Source organism: Acomys minous (assembly GCF_964271855.1).
Source record: "Acomys minous genome assembly, chromosome: 10".
Classification (NCBI taxonomy): Eukaryota; Metazoa; Chordata; class Mammalia; order Rodentia; family Muridae; genus Acomys; species Acomys minous.
The window spans coordinates 72,633,523-72,658,314 of record NC_140491.1 but is presented as its reverse complement, the minus strand read 5'-3'; the positions used below and the strand labels follow the sequence as shown (position 1 = coordinate 72,658,314).

The 24,792-nt window shown below is 46.9% G+C and overlaps 1 protein-coding gene across 1 annotated transcript; it reads right to left on the bottom strand.

The window, feature by feature from the left end:
- Positions 1–343: 343 nt before the first annotated feature.
- On the bottom strand, positions 344–24,792 carry LOC311606742 (protein CutA homolog). Its single transcript, XM_084798124.1, has 6 exons — positions 24,653–24,792; positions 17,144–17,289; positions 7,596–7,655; positions 5,742–5,787; positions 5,368–5,417; positions 344–2,654 (listed from the first exon to the last, which is right to left on the bottom strand). Exons 1-6 carry the CDS (start codon positions 24,719–24,721, stop codon positions 2,555–2,557), a joined length of 471 nt encoding a protein of 156 aa, XP_084654250.1. The 5' UTR covers positions 24,722–24,792; the 3' UTR covers positions 344–2,554.

Sequence of the window (24,792 nt, the reverse complement as noted above, 5' to 3'; positions counted from 1 at the left end):
CCCTACTCCTCTTAAAGTTCTATATGACCCTCTTTCATGATGAATGAAGTTCGTCTGCCTCCCGGAAGCTGATCCCGGACAGTCATTTCCATTTGTACTCTGAGGGGCTTCCAAACTCCCCATCCGTCGCCTCCTTCTGTCCTCGTGGACCAATATTGGCCAACGAGCCCTGGGAGCAGGAAAGGTCACATGGCTCATGCCCCCCTCACCTCAGGTTTCACCAACAAAATGAGGGTAACAAATAAGCCTAACTCAATAAGAGAGGAAGCTTGCTAATCAGTAAGTAATTCTCTCTCCCCGCCCCTCTCTCTCTCTCTCTCCAATTTCCTGCACACAGGCAAAAGACAGGCCACCAAGAAAGGTTTATTTTGATGACATACATAGCACAAAAAATGAATCAATGAAGACCACATGGAGAAAAATCTCTTTTTTGTTGTGTTGGTTTTGTTGTTGTTTTTCAGACACAGGGTTTCTCTGTGTAGCTTGGCTGTCCTGGACTTGTTTTGTAAACCAGGCTGGCCCAGAACGCATAGAGATTTGCCTGCCCCTGCCTCCATCAGTGCTGGGATTACAGACATGCGCCACTGCACCCATCCAAAAAAAAAAAATCCCTTAAAGTTTAAGAAAATTCAAGAAAAAAAATATAGTTTTACCTATTTCACAAATGAAAAGGTAAATCCATGTTGTAGAGAAAACTTTGTTTTCTTTAATCCTTGCAACTGAAATGTCAATTTGGGAAATATTCCCAAACCTTGTGCGATAGATCAGCAAGAAGCAGACACATCTCTAACCTTCAGCCCCGAGGGAGGCTTTTCAGAGGAGCAGCACCAGGTAGAAGGGCTAACATGAGCACAGGGACAGTGCACAATGGCTCACCCATATGCCACAGGTGGGGGAGACTTGAGTGACGGAAACAGCTTGCTGTTCTGGAAGGAAGACCTAGAAGCTTCACTTTATCCTAAAAGCAACATGGTCCATCTGGGGTCGTTCTAAGTAGGGGTTTCCAGATTTACATTTACCTTGGAAACTGATTATTTAAGATCAAGGACATCTTCACTCCTCAGCCCTCAAAAGCACTAGTGGAATTCTCTGGCCCTTTTGAAGGGCCTCAGTGTACAGTCCTGATCAGGTTTTCACAGATGGGCCCATGGGGGCCCTTTACCATCTAGAGTTTGGGGGCATCAAGGTAGGAGACACGTAGAAGCTACCAGAACTAGAACGTGGTTCTCCTTGGCTGATGTAACACCCCACTCCACCCCATCTCCACTCCCCCACCCCCACTGCTGTTGCCATAAAAGAGACGCTAGCCACCTGTCGTCCCCATTATGTGAGACTCACGGATAGGGCCTGGTTTGGCTCTCCCTTTTCCCAGCCTTGGCCTCAGCATCCCCAACCTTCCCTGTTCTGGTCACCAGAGATCCCTCACCACAGTCTGACAAGCCATGGCTGGCTAGACTATGTAAATCAATGTGCCTCCCTGTATGGAATTCCATGAAGTGGTTTTTCTTGATAATGCATAAAACGGGGACAATCACAACAGCGATTTACAAACTTCTCCCCCCCCCCACTCCCCCACCCCCCGCAGTCAGGGTTTCTCTGTGTAACCTTGGCTGCCTGCCTCTGCTTCCCAAGCGCTGGGATTAAAGGCGTGTACCACCATGCCCAGCTTCGGTTTACAAACTTCGGACAGCTTCATTTGGAGTGTGGGTGGTGGCTGCATTCCTCAAGAAGTCCAGGCGTTCCTCTGCGAGCCCCAGAAGCTTTGGACAACAAATACGAAACAAAACAAAACAAAAACAAAAACAAAAACCCACTGGCCCAGCAGGTTCCCAGGGCTCAGAACCTATGTCTCCAGGATCTTTGCATCTATCATATTAAGTCTGGTACAGTCAACACCTACTTATGCTTAATCCATGAGGTTGTGTTGAAGCCCTAATATCCCTCTGTAGTCTGTATAGGCTCAAGAAACGCCTTCCCAGCTTCACCCCTGCAAGATTCAGGGGCAACAAAGGCCTCTTTAACAGTGACACCTCATTCTGCTGACTCCTAAAACACTACAACTACGGTTCATCTTTTCAATAGAGCACATGTCAGCTTGTTTTTTGGTGTTTTTTTTTTGTTGTTGTTTTTTTGTTTTTTTTTTTTTTGGTGTTTTGGTTTTTTGGGGGGTTTTTTTGGTTTTTTTTTTTTTAGAAGAAGATATTTATCCTGCACACAGATAAGTGAGCAAGGTCATCCATCCTCATGAGAAGCAGAGGAGCAACTACACCCTAGGCACTTAGGGTAAGCCCGGTGCCTAAAGATGAGAAACCTCACCCTCACTGCCGCCTCCCCTCAGCCCCTCCGGCCACCTGCAAACACACAGCGCTCGGAGGCGGGTTCCGTTTAGTTCTTGGCCTTCCGCTCCCAGCCTTGAAATTCTCAGCCCCTTCATTCAGCATGCAGAGGTCAGCTAGCTCCTCTGTCCTGTGAGGAACACTCTACGGGAGGCAGAGGGAAGCCCGCTTTCCCCCAGAGCACAGTCAAGAAAGGCTAGAGCCAGCCAACAGCCTGCTTAGTCCTTCATGGCCTCCTCAAGCCATTTTAAATAGCGGGCGTCTCCTTGGTCCATGGGAATACTGAAGACCTCCGGCATCTCAAAGGGATGAGCCAACCTTTGGAAAGAAAGCAGAGCTCTGGTGAGTGACTGCGGCTGGATCAACCTACATGATAAAACCCAACCTGCAGGCTCTCTGGAGGCCTCTACAGTCTGCTCAGTGCCACGGCCCGGCCTGCCCGAGCCTGTTCCCCATCCAACAGATGTTGAGTTGGGTCAGGTGCCTTTAGAGTCTTAGAGCTACGGGCTCAAGTTCTGTGTCTGCCCTTATTAACTCGACAGCTATGGACAAGCCATTTAATTTCTCACAATGTCCCTCCAAAAGGGGATGAGAACAGATCTTTTTGACTGGATTGCTAAGGGCTAGCTAAAACAAGGTGTCCAAAGGACTTAGCTAGAGACCAGCAATGCACACACATGGTCCCTACTCTTCACCACCATCGCCGTCCGTACACACTGCCGTGTCTTCCCGCCCCTTCTCCCAAGCCTCTATATTCCTCCCTACCTAGAACGTCCCCACTGCCCATGTTGATCGACGAAAATCCCTTCTCTTGAGCCTCAAGGCCAAACAATCGCTGACCTTCCCTGGGATCCCTTACTGACAAGCCAGCTGTCTGCCCTCTGCTTCCTTCACCTGGCGCTGAGCGCACGATGCCAGGCCTCTTCACATCAGTCTCTCATGTTTTGGATGGGGCAGTAATTATTTGCTTACTTCCTGATCAACTTAGAGGCACTGGAAAGTTCTCAGGAGAGAAACTGGGTGCAGTGGCACATGCACGCCTTTAATCCCGGCATTCAGGGAGGCAGAGGCAGGTGGATCGCTGTGAGTTCGAGGCCAGCCTGGTCTACAAAGCTTGTCCAGGACAGCCAGGGCTACACAGAGAAACCCTGTGTAGAAAAACAAAACAAAAAAAAACAAAAAAACAAAAGGTGCCTAACCAATCCTACTGTGTGTACAAGCACCACAGCATTTACGAGAAGCTGGATCGTTTTATTCAGAATCTGAAGATTATCAACTTCATGAGCTCATTTCATGGACACTCAGGCCAGAACCTTTTTTAAAAATATATATATAAACAGACATACAGAGTTCAAAGAATCAGACTTCTTATGGGTAAGATGAGCTAGTGAAACACTTCATAGATACACATCGTACGTTCTAACACGAATAACAACCTGGTGGCTTGATACTTGTCTTACAGATAGAAATGAGGCAGAGGGTGGACTCACACCTTCCAAGCACGATGGCACAACTGTGGAGCAGGAAGTCACACTTCAACATCAGAAGTAGAACTGTGGGGTCCTAACCCGGAAGCTGTTCCTCAAGCAAGGTCCCTCACCCTCTCACCTCGGCTGAGGTGGTAGGTAACAAAGGGGCCTTCTCCATAATTAGACTTGGGACTCAGCTGCCCACCACATGGCCACGAAATCCTAAGATGTGAAGGTGATGGATTTGATCATGGGGAGCAAGGGTTTGGAGCCCAGCCTGCACATTACAGCCAACCTGGGGGGCTACTTGAAAAGAATGTACTTGACCCGTGAAGTCCACGAGAACCCATGAGGTAGAGCTTGTATTGGACATTTGAAAGATATCTCCAAGTGATCTACACATGGCCAGCACTGGGGCCGCTGCCTAGACCCGTGCTTCAAGTGTTAACACGGATAGGAACCGCGGCTCCATCGTGTGGGTGTGAAGTGATGTAAGATCCCATCGCCGATATGGGGGATGGGAGGGAACAACTTTCTTATTGCCAATGAGAAAATCATTTGCAAGCAAAAAAAAAAATTTCTACTTAAAAAAAAAATTATTTATTTATTATTATGTATACAGTACTCTGCCTGCACATACACCTGCAGGCCAGAAGAGGGCATCAGATCCCATTGTGAGTCACCATGTGGTTGCTGGGATTGAACTCAGGACCTCTGGAAGAGCAGTAGATGCTCTTAACCTCTGAGCCATCTCTCCAGCCCCCCAAAATTCTACATTTTGAAGCCACGAGTTTGTCACTGCAAACTTAAAACTGTCCCCAGCAGCCATCTTATTAAGTCACAATTTGCAAAAATGTAAGTGATGCCACTATCTCATTAATTTAGTGGTTTTGAAAAAATTAGAATTACTGCTGTATTTGTTATGTTTGTGTTATTAATATATATGTGCATTTATTGATATCTGAAGTAAGCTTTAAATCAGTTTTCAAAATGCTTAGCACTTATGAGGGAAAAAGTTAATTCTCTATGGACTTCACCAAAGTCTTGGAGCCCTCAGCAGTGAGGAGAGCTCACTGTGTGAACCACTCATATCAACCCTGTGGCTCAAAGTGTGAGCGTCAGGACTGCATCACTAGGAACTAGCAAAAAAAACTAGCCCAGGATGTTTTTGAGAGTCCGGATATTTTTTTTTTTCTGAGACAGGGTTTCTCTGTGTAGCCCTGGCTGTCCTGTATTCACTTTGTAGACCAGGCTGGCCTCGAACTCAGAAAGGTCCACCTGTCTCTGCCCCTGGGGTGCTGGGATTACTGGCATGAGCCACCACGCCCAGCTCTGGATAATCTTTTTAAAGTAGGAAGAGGCCCTGAGACCAATATCTTGAAGCCACCAGTGTAAACTATGTCATTTCTACTCTCCGCATCCAGACGGAGACCTGAGACAAAGAGGAGGACACGGAGTCTTATGGGGGGGACGGTAGCTGAACCCCAGATCTCCCACTTCCTAGGTTTCTTTGCTCAGCACCTAGAACCTCCTGGCCTGGTCCTGTGGTAAATGAGCCTTACCTCATATAAGTGGACAGCCTGGAGACCTTGGAAGTCTTTGTCTTTATTAACTGTGACAAGAAGAAAATTAATCAGCAATGTGGGACTCGAACCCCAACCCTATCGTCCATTTACTGAGCTAGTTAGCATTCCCTCAAAGGTCACCAGGCCACGGTCACTAGCTTGCTAATGAATTTCGGGCATCTTAGGTGGGGCTAGAACCTCAACCAGTTGACTAGTGGTATTTGTTTTTCTTCTGTGGGGATTAGCCTCCTGCATGTAAGAAGTCATCAGTGATTTACATCCCCAGGCTCATCGCTAATTCCAGAAATCTGGAAGAAGCCTGATGTTACTCACTCTCCTACTAAAACCTCCTCTCCTCCATGCTCACTTACCAACAAGATCTCAGTAGCTTCTTCTATTTCTCCCTTCCAAAAGTACCTAGAGAAGAGAGCAAAACCAAAGTGTAACAGTCACAAGAGGAGCCTGGTGCCAGGCACAGTGGTGCACGCCCGTAATCCCAGCACTCCAGAGGCAGAGGCAGGCAGATCAATGTGAGTTCGAGGCCAGCCTGGTCTATAAAGGGAGTCCAGGACAGCCAAGGCTACACAGAGAAACCCTGTCTGGAAAAAAACAAACAAAAAAGAAACAAGGGAAGCCTGGTGAATTGTCAAACAAACAAAAACAAAAACAAAAAAGAAAGCAGGCTAAGCAAGCCATGTGGAGCAAGCCAGTAAGCAGCATCCCTCCATGGCCTCTGCATCAGCTCCTGCCTCCCGGCTCCTGCCCTGCTTGAGTTCCTGTCCTGACTTCCTTTGACAGTGATATGGAAGTGTAAGTCTAATAAATAAACCCTTTCCTCGCCAACTTGCCTTTGGGTCATGGTGTTTCATCACAGCCATAGAAACCTTAACTATAAGACACCCGTACTAAGAAGTCTAGAGTTGGCCAAGGCTCAACGGGTCCAATTTTCAAACCATTTTAACAATGCATTTAGCTGCTGTCAGCACATTCCTGATGATTCACCATCTCTTGAAGTCAGCTACCTAACTTAAGATTTCACATAAGATGGGCAAATCTGGGCCCAGGGGTCCTGCTCAAACTATGGCTCTAGCCAAGGACAATACATGCAGTAAACTTCGAACCCCTACCCAGATCTAGCCAATGGACAGGCCATTCTCCACAGCTGAGTAGAGAGTGGGGTCTGACTTTCACATGCACTCTGGTGCCCCATATTTGACCACGTCCCCTGAATGGGGAGACCTGGTGGCACTCAGAGGAAGGACAGCAGGCTACCAAGAAGAGACTTGATACCCTATGAGCATATACAGGGGGAGGAGGTCCCCCTCAGTCACAGTCATAGGGGAGGGGAGTAAGGGGAAAATGGGAGGGAGGGAGCGAGGGAGGGACGGAGGAATGGGAGGGTACAAGGGATGGGATAACAATTGAGATGTAATATGAATAAATTAATAAAATATATTTTTTTAAAAAAGATTTCACATAAGGTCTCCTTCCTTCCTTCTGTTTTCCTTCCCTTCCTTCTTCCCTCCACTAGCCCTTCTTTTCATTCCTTCTCTCCTCTTCCTTTTTTTTTTTTTTTGTTGTTGTTGTTATTCTGGAGAGCAAACCCAAGGCCTCGTGCATGTTAGGCAAGCAAGCACTGTACCACTGAGCTACATAATAAGCTTTCGGAGCAGTGCTTCTCAGCCTCCCCAATGCTGAGGCCTCTAATATGGCTCCCCGTGCTGTGCTGACCCCCCAGGCACACAATTATTCCATTGCTACTTCATAGCTGTAATTTTACTGCTGTGATTAACCGTAATGTAAGTATCTGATATATGTGACCCCTCCCCCAAAGGGGCCATGACCCACAGGTTGAGAACCACTGCTCTAGAGACCATTTTAAAGATTCAGAAAGTTAGTCCTCACCCTCAAAGAGACTAATTCAATAGACTAGGCTGAAGCTCAGGGATCAAAATTAAAACCAAATTAAGGAGCCATGCTCAAGATGGAATGAGCAATTGAGCAACTAGCATGGCTTTCCTCTCCTTTCTCTATACACAGCTGACGCCCCCACCTTTGGGTGACATAAACTGATTAATCTCTGAATGCAAGTCAACTATGAAGCGTTGATTAAAGGCCTCAGATGCGTTCTCGGACAGATCGCTGTTTGTTCCCTGCTCTCTCAGTCATCCAGGACCTAACCTTAACACTCCCAACTCCCCGCCGCTGGCCTTGGAAAAACTCACAGTGAAGACGTCTTAGGCAAGATGTTCACAGAAGCGGCCATCTTCTTATCCAGAATGGCCCTAGAGTGAAGAGAGGGAGGTGAGCACTGGAGCAAGTCCAAAGTCTTCAGAGAAGAGCCTAAGCACACAATCATGGGGGAGGAGCCTAAGCACGCAATCATGGGGGAGGAGCCTAAGCACGCAATCATGGGGGAGGAGCCTAAGCACGCAATCATGGGGGGGGGAGGGGGGTCTCCCCTGCTGTGCTTAACATACGCCTGAGGATTCTTCAGTTGGAAACAATCCTGAAACTGTAGGTGAGGACCTTGGTAAGTCCTGACTTAGGCAATGCTAAGGTAGCCACAGAGACTAAACAGCATGTAATAAGCACACGCTCGAGTTAAGCCTAGCAAAGCCATGGGGGCTGGGCTGCAGACAGCCTGTGCACCCTACCCCCAATACTCCAGTGTATCTAGGAAGTGGGGCACGGAACCGAGGAATTCATCCCGAGCCTTCAGAATTAGAATGCTAATGGCTGTTGAACCCACATGGTGTCCTGGCTGGCTTTATGTCAACTTGACACAAGCGACAGTCACCTGAGAGGAAAAACACTCTACTGAGAAAATGCCTCCATAAGACCGGTTGTAGACAAGCCTGTAGGGCATGTTCTTTACACGCCCCCCCTCCCCGAGACAAGGCTTTTCTGTGTAGTTTTGACTGTCTTGGACTCGCTTTTATAGACCAGGCTGGCCTCGAACTCACAGCGATCCGCCTGCCTCTGCCTCCCAAGTGCTGGGATTAAAGGGGTGCGCCACCACCGCCCGGCCAGCCATGTTCTTAATTAGTGACTGATGGGGAGGGTGAAGCCCATGGTGGGTGGTGCCATCTCTGGGCTGGTGGTCCTGGGTTCTATAAGAAAGCAGGCTGAAGCTGGGTTTGCTGGTGGCGGTGCCAATCCCAGCTTGGGAGGCAGAGGCAGGCAGGGTCACTGTGAATTCCAGGCCAGCCAGGTCTACAAAGTGAGTACAGGACAGCCAAGATTACACAGAGAAACCCTGTCTTGAGAAAGAAAGAAAGAAAGAAAGAAAGAAAGAAAGAAAGAAAGAAAGAAGAAACTGGACAGTGGCGGCGCACGCCTTTAATCCCAGCACTTGGGAGGTGGAGGCAGGCGGATCTCCATGAGTTCAAGGGCAGCCTGGTCTACAAAGTGAGCCCAAGACAAGCAGGACTACACAGAGAAACCCTGTCTCAAAAAAAAAAAAAAGAAAAGAAAAGAAAAAGAAAAAAGAAAGGAAGAAGGAAGGAAGGAAGGAAGGAAGGAAGGAAGCGGGCTGAGAAAGCCATGGGGCGCAGCCAGTAGACAGCACCCCTCCATGCCCTCCGCATCAGCTCCTGCCTCCGGGTTTTTGTCCTATTCAGGCTCCTGTCCTTACTTGCTTCAATGAGGAACAGTGCTGTGGATATGTAAGCCATAGAAAACCTTGCCTCCCCGACTTGCTTTTTGGTCATGGTGTTTCATCACAGCAATAGAACCGCCAAGACACAGGGGACCAGCTGCTGTTCTGTGCTTCTGGCTTCTTTCTCCCTTTGGAGAACTTGTTTGAACAGGTAACCTGTTTGATTTCACAGTGAGTCTCATCCAAACCTGGGTCGAATGAGCCCCTGGACTTTGGACTTTTGAAATGGTGCTGAAGATAGTTAAACTTTAGCGCCACGGAAACAGAAGGGCCGTGTTGGACACGGAAGGTCATGAATGCGGGGGGCCCTAGGCAGGATTTGAGTGTGTCCCCAGAATTCCTGTGCTAATTCCACAAATCGTGTTAATGAGTTTAGAAAGAGAGCTTTCAGAAGGCGGTTAGTGAGGTTGTGAGGGTAGGGCCCTGAGGACGGAATTAGTGCCTTCGTCAGGAAGAGAGGAGGAGAAGGAACCACCATGCTGGCTCTCTACTGCCATGGGATGCCCCGTGCCACATTATAATGGCAGGGGGAAGGCCCTCGTCAGATACCGGGCAGCCTGCTCTTGAACTCCCCAGCTCTACAGCCGTAGGTGAAATAAATCTTTATTTATAAATCAATGACCTACTCTGTGACATGCAGTTACAGCAACAGAAGAGCAGGGATCACCTTATATGTCCACACTCAAACCAGCATGTCCTGTGACCACACACACAGAGCCTCTGAGGGACACCGAGAGCAGCTGTGGGGAGGCCGCTCAGAGGGCGGGCTGGGGGGAGGGGGTTAAGGTGGGGGGGGGTGTTCTCATGGACTGTGTACAGTTTCTCCTTGTTTATTCAAATGCTGACCTCTCTACCTCACTATCTGGTTTCAATCCATTTGTTCTCTGTGTTGCCAAGAAAACCCAACTAGCCAATGCTGAGCAATCACAGAGAATCGGGTGGAACATCCTGGTCCAGTGAGGGGAAGAAAGAGCAGGATGGAGCCAGGAGGAGAAGACCAGGAAAACATCAGGAGAAATGAACTGGGCCTAGGAGATGATTTCAAAGCAAGGATAATATGGGAACTATAAATGGAAATACTAGCGTGGAGGTTTAGGATGGAGTGATTATGGCACAGCATTGTGCTACAGGCTAATTAAATAGATCATGGTCTCTGTGTGGTTGTTTGAGTTTAAAGCTGGTTAAGGAGTAACTGTCGGTTTTTATTAATATTAAATATTAATAACCATTCAATATACGGCACCCAACTAAATTCAAGTATCCACACCCTTAAAAATCATACTTTTATCATAGTTTAATGGGGGAATAAGCTCCCAACAAGACAACCCAAGCTTAAAACTTAAAACTTCCCAGGTCAAAAACTGTCTCCGCTGGGCGGGGGGATGGCTCGGCAGTTAAGAGCACTGACTGCTCTTCCAGAGGTCCTGAGTTCAATTTCCGGCGACCACATGGTGCTACATAACTGTTGTAACTCCGGTTCCAGTTCCAGGGGATCCAATTCTCTCTCTCAGAAATACATGCAGGCAAAATAAATCATTAAAAAAAAAAAAGAGTCTTTAGGCAGGGCCTGGTGGTGCACACCTTTAATCCCAGCCCTCGGGAGGCAGAGGCAGGTGGATCTCTGTGAGTTCGAGGCCAGCCTGGTCTACAAAGCGAGTCCAGAACAGCCAAGGCTACACAGAGAAACCTTGTGGTGGTGGTGGTGGGGGGAATCCTGCCTCTTCAGGCACACCCACAAGCAAAAGGCGGCATACTGCAGGCAGATGAGAGAGTGGACTCAACAGAGCCAGCTGACCCTTTCAGTTCAGCTCTCACAGGGATAGCAACACTGGCTGTGGACACATGGCGGGCTAGAGAGACGAAACAGGGAGACAGGCAACCTTCTAAACAAAGCAAGGCCTAAAACTACACCTAGAACGGAGAGCACCATCGCAAAGGACTCTTTTCTGGCTCTCTTTGGTTATGGTTCTTTGTTGTTGTTGTTGTTGTTGTTGTTGTTATAAACCTGGTTACAATATGTTAAGTGGTAATCATGGTTTTCCATATCTTCTCTATAAAAGCTCAGGGAAAAGGTATGGAAAAGGCCAAAAGATACAAAGCTAATTTACAGAGCAATAAGAAGGAAGGAAGGAGGGGCTGGAGAGGTGGCTCAGAGGTTAAAAGCACTGGCTGTTCTTCCAAAGGTCCTGAGTTCAATTCCCAGCAACCACAGGGTGGCTCATAACCATCTATAATGAGATCTGGTGCCCTCTTCTGGCCTGCAAGTATACATTGTATAAGTAATAAATAAATCTTTAAAAAAAAAAAAAAGGAAGGAAGGAAGGAAGGAACAGGACCCTTCTCCATAGAGTTGATGGTAGCTAGAGCTCCAAACTCTCTAGCTGTGTTTGTCAAGTCTTTCTGGGAAGGGCCCACCAAATACATTTTAACAACTAAATTCCAAGTAATGATAGACAGGGCTCAGCCATTGTAGCCTGAAATGGCACAACTGACCCAAAACTTAAAAAATTTTCTTCTCTTTTCGCTTGAATTGTGCTTGAAAGGTTTTGTGGTTTTGCCTATAGAAGAAATATTTTTGTTGTTTGACATTGCTAAAATATGAGATTTTTTTTTAATTGACTAGATTTGAGATTTTTTTAAAAAAAATTTAAACAAGGCAATTATAGCACAGGCCTTTAACTCAACAGGCAGACCTTGGAATTCTGGATCAGACTGTTGACATGATGAAGTTGAGGCAGGAACCCGCTGCTGACAGGCCACTTTTCCTATCACCGTCAACACAGGTTGATGCCACTGGCTCCGGTTCTTTCTTGGTTACTGCTAAAGGTTAGGCTGGGAGATAAACATACTAGCTACATGCCTCCCACAGTCAAAAACTGTTGTAAGCTTTTAAACGCTGTTTAAAAGACATTACCACCCATTTTATATGATAGCCACAACACATGAAAAAACCCAGGTACAAGATGCCCAGAGTAGCTAGGCATGGTGGCGCACGCCTTTAATCCCAGCACTCGGGAGGCAGAGGCAGGAGGATCTCTGTGAGTTCGAAGCCAGCCTGGTCTACAAACCAAGTCCAGGACATTCAGGGCTACACAGAAAAACTCTGTCTCAGAAACAAAACAAAACAAAAAAAAAAGCCCATAAAGACATAGCCACTCACTCCGTATGGAAAAGGGCAGGACAAAAATAGCAAATATAGAAAACCAGCCTAAACCTCTAAACAGGTACAAGATGCTTATGGTATGCTTGAGCATGAAAATTAAATGGGAGTTTATATAAAGTTTATTTAAAACATAATCTCTTTTCTATTGCTCAGGGCAACTGGCCTGTCGTTTTAAATGGGAGGCATTCTCTTTAATTGATCTGTGCATCCTGCACATCTCGTAAACTTATAATTTAAGGACTGTATAATGCTTTTGAGAAATTTTATATTTTCAGAACAAAAGAACTGGACACTGTTGATACTGCATCAGACCTGACAGGATTTGTCCTCCAGGAGGCTGAGATGCTGACCTATCTGTTCCAGCCTCCTGCATGTTCCAGCCTCACAGTTGCTCATCACAGTCTGCTCCCAGGAGAACTTTGAAAAATCTCCTGATCTCAACTGGCCCAGCGTTTCAGACTGCTCCAAACAGGACTTCTAGTAAGCCTAAAATTTCTCAATATGTTGAGCCTGAACCACAAATGTTATTGCTAACTTGCTTAACCATTTTTTTCCCAATTTTATTTGGGCCCTATGAAATCCAAGCACTTGGGAGGCAGAGGCAAGCAGATCACTCTGAGTTCGAGGCCAGCCTGGTCTATAAAGCAAGTCCAGGACAACCAGGGCTATTACACAAAGAAACCCTGTCTCAAAAAACAAAAACAAAAAATAAATAAATAAATAAGAAAGAAAGAAAGAAAAGAAAAGATAGAAGGGGGAATATAGAAAAAATATAGAGAAATGATTGAACAAAAAGTAGATTATTGAATCTACTTCTCAACTTAAGGCCTTAATTGCTACTCACAAATAAGGTTATTTTTAATTCATTGATAGAGAATTTTGTATATTAATGCAAAAGTAAGTTTATTTTTGATACATTGGTATAAAATTAAAATTTAAGTTTATCTTTAACACACATATTATATACAAATTAATAGGTAATCAATCAAATTCATGGTCATGCCAAATGCTAGTCTAATTTATCACAGGAATATATAACCTAGGTTTAAGAGAAAGATATGATTTTATAGATAGTTAGATTATATAAAAATAAATAGGTTTAAAAAAACCTCAGAAGCCTACAGAATATAGTATTTTAAAATATTTTTATTATTTTAAGGTTTCTTTAACAATGATACATGTCAATTCCTGGCAGCACCCATCCTACCTCAAAGAAGATGATAGGCATCGAAGAACCTCCTTATGGAGATGGCTTCAAATGTGGCAAACAAGCTACTGGGCAAAAAATGCCCTCATTTCTGCCACAGACAGAATTCTGCCTGAAATGGGTAAGCCTGCATGCAGGCTGAGTCGACTGCCGAACTCTGCCAAGACAGGGTAAGCAAGTCCTTAACAGTTCTTGCTTCACAAATATGTCTGTCAGATATACTTGGCCAGAAGGCTGAAGATGATGCTCCAACATTATAGAAAGTTTTGGGTGGCTATGCAGACAGCAAACTCTCTCTGTCATTTCTTCATTTTGGAAGCTGCTAGCCTGCACTTCCTGTTTACCCAGGCAATTAATATTCCTTCTCAAGTCCCTGATGGAGTTGAAGACTAGATTATTATAGTTTTACAATTAAGCTTAATTGTTTAGGAATTTTAAAAGCTGTTTTAAAGTCTAGATAGATGTTTTAGATTAATAGACTGACAGAAAATAATTTAGGGACAAAATTTTAGACGCTCATAAATAGGATAGATAATATTTTCTCCTAAGTTGCCAAATACATACAGACTGGACATTATGAATGTAAATCTTACCTAATAGTTTTTATAATTGTTCCCATAATAATTATTATAATTAGTTTATTATTGAAGACAAAAGAGCCTTTTATTGGACTTAAAGGGGGTAATAATGGTACAATGTTCCTGTGGAGTGTGTACAGTTTATCTTTGTTCGTTCAAATGCTGATTTCTCCACCCCACTATCTGGTTTCAATCCAGACACTGCATTGTGATGTTTATTCTAAGTATCTCCTGTCTCAAGTTGGTGTAAACACGTCACCATTTGTTCTCTGTGTTGCCAGTAAAAACCAACTAGCCAATGCTGAGCGATAACAGAGAATAGGGTGGGACATCCTGGTCCAGTGAGGGGAGGAGAAAGAGCAGGAAGGACAGGATGGAGCTATGAGGGGAAGACTTGGAACCCCAGGAGAAATGAACCAGGCCTAGGAGACGATTTAAAGCAAGTATAACATAGGAAATCAGAATTGGAGAAACTACACTAGCATGGGGGTTAGGATGGAGCAATTATTGTGCAGCATTGTGCTATAGGCTACTTAAGTAGATCCTGGTCTCTCTGTGTGGTTATTTGGGTATAAAGCTGGTTAAGGAATAACAGATGATTTTATTAAGATTATTATTAATATTAGATATTAGTAATCATTCAACAGGGGTGGGGAAGGCTGACACTGGGCCTACGGTAGACAGACCAAAGCTCGGCCCAGTGTTTCCTGCTGCAAACGCACGTGCTCAGGGATCGGCAGCTCTCCTCTGCACCTGACTAGATGAAAAACCAGTTTAGTCAGGTGGCTTCAGGCCTCCTTTACTACCAAGAGCCCGTTTCATGATGCCGCCCCCAGCTCAGCACACACCTGGCCGACCTGCAGATGCCCATGTGACCACACAGAGCACATATAACGAACCCCAAGCAGAAACACACTATCCAGGGCTTACTTTGGCAAGTAGAAAGTTTTTTGGGGGGTTTTTTGGGTTTTGTTTTTGTTGGGCTTTTTGTTTTGTTTTGTTTTTTACTGTTTTAAAGGTTTCTTACCACAGCCTCAAGTGCCTGGACCCAGGACAAAAACCTTATCCAAGCCCCACTCATTGGTCCTTTTCTTCCTCTGATATTCCAAGGAGAGAGCTGTTCTTTTCTCTTTTTCCTTGAGCCTCGAGCTAAGTGCTAACTTCTACTTAAAGTTCCATATTAATATCTTATCACCACCGCCTACCATTGTTGGCTGCTTTGGAAAATTACTGATGATAGACACACAAAACAGACCCATGCAAACAACCTCATCAATTCTTACCCACCCAACCACCTACTGGAAATGTTCATTTTGGGTGCCCAGCCGTGGTGTACAAACGCAAAAGACAGAGCTACCCATCTGTTGCTCGTCCACACTCTCATAGGAAAGGTGTGCTTCGCCGCCCCAGATCACAGAGCTCTGTCCTCAGGTAACAGACCACACAACTGTGGAGATTTCTTATGCAAAAAGAAAATCACAACTGAAAATAAAAAGGAAAAGAAAAGAAGGAGGAGGAGGAGGAGGAGGAGGAGGAGAAAGAATGGTGGGCTGGCGGTGGCTGAACTCCATCTCAGACAGAGCAGTTGCACAGACACTGCAGACTATCAAGCCACGCCCACGAAGCTCAGACCCTCCAAGGGTCAAGAAGAACAGCAGTGCCAGGCACACAGAGGTCACAGATAAGGTACATGGTTTGGGTCTCCGGGTATTTAAAAAAAAAAAAATCCTGACTTTGTTACCAATATTTAATATCAGAGTACTTTATACTCACCAAAACACAGCTTGCTTATGTGGGTCCTCAATTCAAAACGGACGTTACCACGTTGCGCGTCTATCCAACTGAGCTGAGCGCCAGCTCCTGCCCATCTCTGAGCACGAGCGGCTCAGGCAGGAAAGCCAGGCAGAGCCCAGGTCTGTCTTCGGTAGGCCCAGTGCGAGCCACCTGACCCCACCTCTCACCGCCCCCCACCCCCAGCACACTAAGCCCGCCCTCTGAGCGGCCACCCCACAGCTGCTTCTCCCCTCGCCTCAGAGGCTGTGTGTGTGGTCACAGGATGCGGGATGCGCTGGTGAGAAGATGGGCGTGATAAGGTGATACCCGCCCCTCGGTTGCTGTAACTAAGTGTCACAGAGTACGCAAGGTACGTGTGTGACTCCTGGGTCAGCGCTTTCCCATTCTCCCTTCCCCCAACCTCCAGGCAGGACAAAGTTTGCCATCCACCATCATCTGGCATTATTATACCCTAGGCCAATTGACCTATCTGTCTGCCTCTGAGCATTATGACTGTGAGCCTAATCTCTAAGATTCTTCCGTTATAAGACAGGAAGAAGCCGCCCAGCACTCGGGAGGCAGAGGCAGGCGGATCACTGTGAGTTCAAGGCCAGCCTGGTCTACAAAGCGAGTCCAGGACAGCCAAGGCTACACAGAGAGACCCTGTCTCGAAAAACAAAAACAAAAACAAAAAGACAGGAAGAAAAGGGCAAAGTCCTACCAGCCCTTTTTAGAGATCTATTTATAGGCAGATAAGATGGGGGTTTCTGATGCATGTATTAAGTAAGCACCTACTTTATTCCATTTTCTGGGCTGTGCGTTCTGGAGGTTTCGTATCATTTGCGCTCCACGACAGCACTGTGAGGTAGGTAGCATACTGCTACTTGGCAACTCAGCGTGTAAATCCTTACCTGGTGTGTTCAAGGTCCTGAATTTGATCCCCATCTCCATGCAGCTAGCTCCTGCCCCCACCAAAGCCACATAAATAAGAGTGGCACAGGCAACATTAAAACTGTGGTGTAATTACAAACCCGGTGCTCCTTCCGGGTCACCACAGTCGGTTCTAGAAAAATCGCTCCAATCCAAAGGGCAGCCTCTTCCTTAACTTTAAGAGCTAAGGGGGTGAGAAAAGGGGCTAGACTAGCAACTGGAGATTTAAGGTGTCCCCAGGGAGGCTTTTGCAGTTCCCTCGAGTGAGGGGGCGAGCGAGCCAGCCCTGGGGTCACTCTGACCAGGTGGGTTCCTCATCCCACCCCAAGCAGAAAGTACAGAGTCCACCATTGGACAAAAAGGGTTTGTCAAAGCGAGGCAAGGGCCGCAACATGGCCCCTAGAGAGCACGCTGGCAGCTTCCCACGCCTTTCGGGGCGCCACTCAGCCCCTGCACTATACCTGGCAATGTCTCTGGCGATTTGCTCATTGGGACAGTTGACCAAAACGATGGAGTAGGTACCAGGGACGTAGCTCCAGGTGAGGGAGGAGTGGAGCCGGAGGCTGAGGGTCCTGAGCATAGGATACGTCAGAGCAGCTGTCAGGAGCTATGTGATGGGGGAAGAGGAACACAGGTCAGCGACTCCCTGCTCCACCAGACCAGAAAGCACTGTCAGCCCCATCCACGAATTCCTGCTTTACAACTTAGAATCTCCATGCCCAGGGCCTGGGAAGCTACCTTAGTTGGTAAAGTGCCTGTCAAGTGGCTTGAGGACCTAAGTTAGATTCCCTCCCCCCCGCCCCAAGCCACAGGGGACAAGGCGGGTTGGGTGGTCCATGCTTGTAATCTGAGCACTGATGATGCAGTGATAGGCAGCACCCTGCGGGTCACTGGACAGCCAGCACCCTGGTGGCACCTAGTGGCACCTATGCGTCATGCTCTAGGCCAATGGCAAGACTCTATCTCAATAATAATAATAATAGTAATAGTAATAATAATAATAATAATAATAATAATAATAATAATAATGTTAAGCGTACTGGATGTTCTTTCAGGGGACTTGGGTTCAATTCCTAGCACCTCACAACCATTGGTGGCTCAAGTTCCAGGGCATTTGACATCGCCTTCTGGCTTCTAATACAGAGGTCATGGAGGGGTGCTGCCTACTGGCTTGCTTCCTCTGGCTTGCTCAGCCTGCTCTCTTACAGAACCTGGGACCACCAGGCCAGGGGTGGCCCCACCCACAATGGGCCTGACCCCACCCCCACCCCCCATCCAGCCTACACTGACCACTCATTGAGCAAATGTCTTACAGCTGGACCTCATGGCGGCCTTTCTCAACTGGGGCTCCTTCCTCTCCGGTGACTCCGGCTTGTGTCAAGTGGACCACAAAAGCAGCAGCAGAGTCCTTGTTCCGCTCAGGAACCTCAGAAGCACAATCCTTGTCACCCACACTTGTCACTCTGCTGGCCTTCCGCACTCCCACCATAGTTGACCAACCCCCTCAAGGCTCTATTCACAGCAGTGGGGTTCCTCTAGCCCACAACTGCGAACTGTTCCGGCTTCCCCCCACAAACCAATACACAACAGCATCAGGCTTATCACACCAAGATAACTACTGCTCAGCACCAGTTTTCTACATCCATTCCTCTTGACATCGTTTTTGACCAGCTGCCTGCCATGCAGCAAGTTAAAAGAGGAAGGGTTCCCCTGGGCTTAGTTTAAGAGAACACGGTCAGGCTAGGGAGATGGCTGGTGGGTGTGTACAAGCGTGAGGGATTGAATGTGGGTCCCCAGCACTCAGGCAAAACTCCAGGCCTGCTCGCACATGCTTATAATCTCGGTGCTAGAAGGCAGACAAGAGACAGCAGTCTAGCCAGTCAGTCAGTTAGCTCCAGGTTCAGTGAGAGAGAGAGACCCTACCTCAAATAAAGCAGAGAGCGACAGTGGACAGCACTCAGCACTGACTGCACAGGTATGTGCCTGCGTTAGAACAAACACATGGATGCGAATATATACATATATGTGTGTATACACACAGAGACACCCTTGGAACACCTTAAAGATCAGAAACATTTAAAGCAAACAAAATAATAGTCTATCATGGTGAAGGCAATGTGTGGGAGCTGGTGGTTCCCACTTTGCCATACCAGGGAGCAGACTTTAGAGAGGTTCCAAATTAGAAACCTGGAGGCCCACCTCCAGGGACCCACCTCCTCCAGAGGGTCTCTGCCCCTCCCAACCCTAACCCGAAAAATGCTAAGGCTAACTGGACACCAAGTGTGCAAACCCACGAGCCGGTTGAATTGGATCTGTAATAAGTCAGATTTTGGCTCAGGAGGAAATGAAGCTGGCTACAATTACAAAGGAAAGGCTGAGCCTGAGTAGCTTGGGTTTGGATTTGGGTTACAGGGACTTGGGAGGTTTTCAGTAGGACAGTGTCCACGAGGTCAATCAAGGTAGAACAAGGAGGAGGCAAGGAACGGAGCCTGACCAGGAAGCATCCTGTTGGAAAGTCAATTCACTGGCCCGGAAAACCACATGGAGATCCTGAGCCATGTGACAGCAAGCGGGCAAGAACCCATCTGCAGTACTGTTTTCTCATCATCTTAGTGACGAGACACTTGAGAGGGAAAGAGCAGAAGTGCCTTCCATTCCAGGCTTATCAAAGAATCACTAAAAGGGACAGTGGGCAACCTAGTCAGGCTGGGACCCAGGCAGGCTGAACAGCAACTGTCCCCCCTGCCTCCCAGCCCAGGCTTACCTTTGGTTCTAGTGAGCCTCCTTCCTCCCTCCATCTCATGTTATCTCAAGGGTCCTGACTCTAGCTCCTGACCGGCCCGGAATAATGGTTTTCTTCTTGTTTTACATTTAAAATTTTTTTTCATGTGTATGCGTGTTTTGCATCTGTGCATCACATGCATGTCAGGCGCCCGCAAAGGCCAGGAGATGCCCCCCTGGAACTGGAGTTAGAGGTGGTTATGATTCATTACATGGGTGCTGGGAACCAACCCCAGGTCTTCTGCAAGAGCAGACGGTGCTCTTAGCCACTGAGCCATCTCTCCTACCCACTGTGCAATGGTTTTAATGTCCTTAGTTGGATTTTAATGTTTTGGCAGCATTCTTCTTACCTCATACTAATCCGTTTCAACACAGAATCTGAACTGACCCAATAGCCCCGCAGCAAGGGGGAAAAAAGCCATCCTCTTGAAGGAAGCTGTCACTGTTGTCACCATAGTGCAAATCCATTTGGTTATAATAAGAAATTCAAAGCACGGGAGGGAGGGATTTGCACCTCCTCGCCCGCCCTTGCTGATAGCCTGTGGCTTCTGACTAGGTAAAACTGACTTCCTTTCCTTCCATCAGCCCCAGTGAGGGCCTGGAGATGAGGACACTTGTGCTGCCTGACTGCATGCGTGGCCAGGGTTCTGATAAGAAGAGAGGTGAGGCCAGGCAGTGGGTAGTGGCACATGCCCTTAATCCTAGCACTCAGGAAGCAGAGGCAGGAGGATCGCTGTGAGTTCAAGGCCAGTCTGGTCTACAAAGTTAGTCCAGGACAGCCAAGGCCACACAGAGAAACCCTGTCTTGGAAAAAAAAGAAGAAGAGTGGTGCACGCCTTTAATCCCAGCACTTGGGAGGCAGAGGCAGGCTGTGAGTTCGAGGCCAGCCTGGACTACAAAGTGAGTCCAGGGCAGTCAAGGCTACACAGAGAAACCCTGTCTCGAAAAACCAAAAGAAGAAGAAGAAGAAGAAGAAGAAGAAGAGGAGGAGGAGGAGGAGGAGGAGGAGGAGGAGGAGGAGGAAGAGGAAGAAGAAGAGCAGTCTAAAATCACTAACGCAATAAGGGAAGGACTGTGCTTTGGGGCCACGGCTCTAGCTTAGCTCTTGGCACATGGCAGGCTCTCGATAAATACTTACAGGCTAGTAAAATGGCCTGGCAGTATGCAGGTGAGATGGTGGTGCCAAGATTAGCTAGCTCGGTGACGTAAGTAGGACTCCGGGGCCACCCACTGTAAGTGTTACTGGCCTGGCTACAGTAAATGCGTCCCTCAATCTGACCATTTGACTATTGAAATGAAGGACCTCCCCCCCAAAAAAACTAGCCTCCCCCTTGGCGTTTGTGCTAGGAGAAGAAAAAGGCTGTGTACTTGACACTGGCCAGAGAGAGAGAGAACCTCCCAGAAATCGATTTCACATTCAGCTGACAGTTTGCTGAAATACCTGGTTGGACCCCAGGTCCCTGGCTCCTTAAATCCCGCTTCACAGTGAGCATAGACTTGATGGGGCTCACTGGGTCTCTTCACCTCATCCCTCTCCCCAATGGGGCGGCACTGAATCAAACTTCTCTTTCTGCTTCACACAGTTTGGCTGTTTTAGTTGACATCTCAGTGACAGCTGGGGCACAGATTGTGACCACCACTGCCGCCCCCCTCCCCAGTTCAAGATCCCTAACATGAGGCTTGAGCACAAGTGAAAGCAAAGGGAACACTTATCATGGGGAGGTTGACCCACAAACAAGGAACAAGGTGCTAATGTTACTGAAAGGAAAGAAGCGCCCTCAGTCTGTTCCTCAGCGGAAACATCTGGAAAGATCTGGAGCATTTCAGGCAGCAGGTGAAGGCCCCGGAAGGATAAGATGAGCTCACAGCCAAAATACTAAGAGGGAAGAGACTAGCCAGTGCTACCTAAGACAGCTTAGCTCAGGTAACCCGGAGCAGGGGGTACAGAAACTCAAGACAGGGTGATTTTTGTCCTCTGGGGGGGGACTGAGAAATGTCTGGAGGCAATTTTGGCTTACGGCTGGGAAGGAGATGCTATTGTCATCCAGCAAGCAGGGAATCAGACCAGCTGTCACAGTGGAATACACTGTGGTTGCTACTGCCTCCCACACAGGACGGGAAACATTCATTTCTGTACTGACAGCACCTTAGCACCCAAGACAGTTAGCATTGTTTGTGGACATTAACAAAGTATCATAAGCGTGAAAGGTCAGTATGGACCCAATAGTGGATGGCAACTTTAGAAAGTTACTTATATGAATGCAAAGTTGATGGTTGGAAAGCGCTACATTCCCTGACAGAAACACTATGAAGGAAGGCAGCTATGCTCTGTAACCAGCGTTTGCTACTTTGTGGGTTCTTCTTTCTTCCACCGTTTCAACCCCCTAACACTAGATAAAGGAGGGGAAAAAAGGATAGAGAGGAAAGGGGGTGACTTTATCATTAGACTACTTCCTGCTGATTAGGTACCTGAGTTCCTTGAGGCAACTTTGATCTTCGACATCAGGATATCTAGTTTTTCCTTTTTGTTTCTTCTTTGCCTACAACTACTTCTTCTTCTCTTCCCCCCTCCTTTTTTTTGTTTTGTTTTGCTTTGTGTTTTTTGTTTTGTTTTGTTTTTCGAGGCAGGGTTTCTCTGTGTAGCCTTGGCTGTCCTGGACTCACTTTATAGACCGGGCTGGCCTTGAACTCACAGAGATCCGCCTGCCTCTACCTCCCGAGTGCTGGAATTAAAGGCCTGTGCCACCACCTCCCAGCTTGCACACAACTTCTTAACAAACTGGAACCAACAGCAACCAACAACCAACCAACAACCCACCTATTGGGATCCTAGCATTTATATACCCTCTGAAAAGTCCCCAGAATTCCAAACATCACACAGTTGCAGAAACTATCTACATCTGGCAAAACCACGCCTCTGCTAGAGCACGAGGCAAATCATAGTCAGCTGCTGCAAAACAACTCCATAACCTCACACCTGGGATTAAAACAAAATCATATTTTTATAATACTGCTGTGTTTTTTAAATAAACCAGAATTCTCACTACAAGTAACTCACCACTGTCAATGCCATAACAAACATTCACCTTAACGGGAAAAGATCTGACTCTAATGTGTGCGTTGTGTGTGTACATTTGCATACCCGTGCACATGCACATGTGCTTGGGAAGGCCAGAGGTCAATGCTGAGTATCGTTCTCAATTGCTTTTACACCTTTATAAAAATTATCCCTTTGGCCAGGCATGGTGGCGCCCACCTTTAATCCCAGCATTCGGGAGGCAGAGGCAAGCCAATCGATCGATCAATAGCTGTGATTTAGAGGCCAGCCTGTTTTACTAAGTGAATCCAGGAAAGGCAAGGATACACTGAGAAACCCTGTCTCAGAAAAAAAAAATTGTTTTTTTTATTTTAAGCCCTTTTCCTTGTTGGCCGTCTGAAGGCAAGATGAGTCACCAGCAGCTCTGCTGGACTCACCCACGGAAGCTCGGCCAGGGTTCTCGTTCCGGCCGCGTTTGCTCTAGTCGCTATGGTTTGATCTAGAAATAAGGGCTGACTGTGTGCTGTCAGTATGTGGAGGACATGGCTTCATTAAGTTGGACTGAGAAACCTTGAATGGGTTATCTAAGGCTGTCTACCCAGTGAAACTGACCATGCTAGTCTTTGTACATAAAGAATAAAGCGAAGATCTTTTAAAAAAAATCCTTTCAAAATTAAAATATAATCATGTCATTCTCTCTTCCCTTTTTTCCCTCCACCCCCACTTTCTCTCCTTTTCTTTGTTATTATTGCACGTATATAAATACATTAATATATATAAATACAATCTGCTCAACCTATCTAGTCACACACACACACACACACACACACACACACACACACACACACACACTTATATATAATTTCAGGGCTGACCACTTGGTATTGGATAACCAGATAGGGAACTCATCCCTGGGGAAGACTACCTCTCCGGCCTTCAGAATGTCTTAGTTACCTGTGGTTCTTTATCTAGGGTCATGCTGATTTTTGAGACAAGGTCTCTCACTGACCCATGGAGTTCATGGATTCAGCTAGACTGTCCTAGGTGGTCCCCATCACCCCCCATGCCCATGCGGAGGGTACAGATGTGTGCCCTGTGCCTGGCTCTTCCTCACGTAGGTTCAGAGGATCTGAATGGATCATTACAAGCCCTTAGTGGCTAAGCCACCTCCCCAAACTTAAGTTTCAAAGAAATGTCTTCATGTTATAAAGTATTTATACTTTATATCTTTTGTATATTTGCTATGTACCTTTAAATTTTTTATTTAAATTGTATTAAATGTATTTAAATATTATTTAAATGTAATGTATATTCAGTTATTTCCTGCTTGATCCTGCCATTCTCCCTTTCTTTCTTTCTTTCTTTCCCAGGGTCTTGATATGTAACCTTGGATGGCCTGAACTCGTTACATCGACCAGACGAGCCTCAAACTTGCAAGGATTCCATTGCCTCAGCCTCCTGGGTGTTGGGACTACAGGACTGCCCCAGCATTCCAGCCTTCTTTCTCTCTGTCCTAGAGCATTTCCTGTGGCCTTTAAGAAGTTAGTGGGTCTCGCCAGTCTGGAATGAGGCAGAGGAAACCTCACTAACCCATCAGATGAAGCATAGCCAAGCTAGTTTACGGAATCTGTAAATACCTTGAGATCAACACAGCTATCAGCTTATACATTTTCCTGGCTACAAATCCAGAACTTGAACAAAAGTGCCCAAAAAGTTTTCACAAATGAAGAAATAACGGCCAGAGAAGGGGAGTCATCACCCCAAGTGTGTGTGCCCACAACAGGATCAGGCAGAACCTTGGGCTAGGGACTCTCCCCACAGTCCTGTCCTCGCCACATCTGCACCTATTCAGCTGCTAACATTAACTTTCTAAGACATTTCAGAGATGACAAAGCAGCCTGCAGGAAACAGTAGGAAGGCTGTAACTGCACTGGGCAAAGATCTTATCTACGGGGCTTAGGAGATACTGCACCGGCAAGCACTCCTCCCCTCATAGAATGCAGCCCCATTTATCCCCATAAGGCAGACTTGAAGGGGTGCTGGTAACCCAGAAACGCTGAACAGCCTCCAGGACACCTAGGACTTCCAAGAGCAGCTTCTTCTCCCTTAGCGGCTTCAGGACAAGAAGTGTATAATAAACGGTAGCACTCACCAGGAGGCACGTAAGGACCAGTAGTCGGAGAGAGCCTGGTGGAGGACACCTTGATTCTGGCCTATCCATGGTGTCGCTGGGGATTTAGCACTACGCAGTAACGGTGGACTGTAGCCTTAGGGTGGACTGTAGCCTTAGGT